The 947-nt window shown below is 47.0% G+C and overlaps 1 protein-coding gene across 1 annotated transcript in view; it reads right to left on the reverse strand.

Annotated features, from left to right (window-relative positions):
* Positions 1-486: 486 nt before the first annotated feature.
* The window catches only part of LOC111140001 (glyceraldehyde-3-phosphate dehydrogenase-like), a 16,180-nt gene continuing 15,719 nt past the window's right edge, over positions 487-947 (reverse strand). The window contains exon 2 of the mRNA XM_022492412.1: positions 487-944. Within this exon, the coding sequence (XP_022348120.1) occupies positions 691-944 (254 nt within the window). The 3' untranslated portion in view covers positions 487-690. The remainder of the gene's footprint in view (positions 945-947) is intronic.

The raw sequence follows: 947 nt of genomic DNA on the forward strand, positions 1-947 counted from the left end.
ACCACCTGGTTCCCCCAACCTCCCACCCCCTACCTCTTCAAACCCCTCAGATTGTTTGGAGACATATCTTGAAAGAAGTTGCTGTGGCTGATATCGAAGAGGTTACTGCCTATGCTCTCCTCTAGGATTCTGATGGATTCCTGTCTCACGTTGAGGTCTTTTATCCATTTTGAGTTTATCTTTGTGTACAGTGTAAGAGAATGGTCGAGTTTCATTCTTCTACATACAGCTGTCCAGTTTTCCCAGCACCATTTATTGAAGAGACTGTCTTTTTTCCACAGTATATTTTTTCCTGTTTTGTCGAAGATTATTTGACCGTAGAGTTGAGGGTCCATATCTGGGCTCTCTACTCTATTCCACTGGTCTATGTGTCTGTTTTTATGCCAGTACCATGCTGTCTTGGTGATCACAGCTTTGTAGTAAAGCTTGAAATCAGGTAACGTGATGCCCCCAGTTTTATTTTATTTTATTTTATTTTATTTTTTGGCTGGATACAGTATACTTTATTGATGGTACATGACAAGGTAGGGCTCCCCAAGCCCCTCCCCTTCTTTAGGGAGTCTGGGATGGAAATAGTGGAGGTTGGGAGATTCTCAATGTTTTGGGGGGTAAGTTAGGGCAGGGATTCCCAGCAGCTGAGGGCCTCTCTCTTCCTCTTGCTCTGGCTGGGGCTGGTGGTTCAGGGGGCTCTTACTCCTTGGAGGCCTTGTGGACCATACGGTCCACCACCCGGTTGCTGTAGCCAAATTCATTGTCATACCAGGAAATGAGCTTGACAAAGTGGTCATTGAGAGCAATGCCAGCCCCAGCATCGAAGGTAGAGGAGTGGGTGTCACTGTTGAAGTCGCAGGGGACAACCTGGTCCTCAGTGTACCCCAGGATGCCCTTAAGGGGGCCCTCTGATGCCTGCTTCACCACCTTCTTGATGTCATCATATTTGGCAGCTT

This window comes from Enhydra lutris, unplaced genomic scaffold (assembly GCF_002288905.1).
Source record: "Enhydra lutris kenyoni isolate GAN:26980312 unplaced genomic scaffold, ASM228890v2 scaffoldscaffold1, whole genome shotgun sequence".
Lineage (NCBI taxonomy): Eukaryota > Metazoa > Chordata > Mammalia > Carnivora > Mustelidae > Enhydra > Enhydra lutris.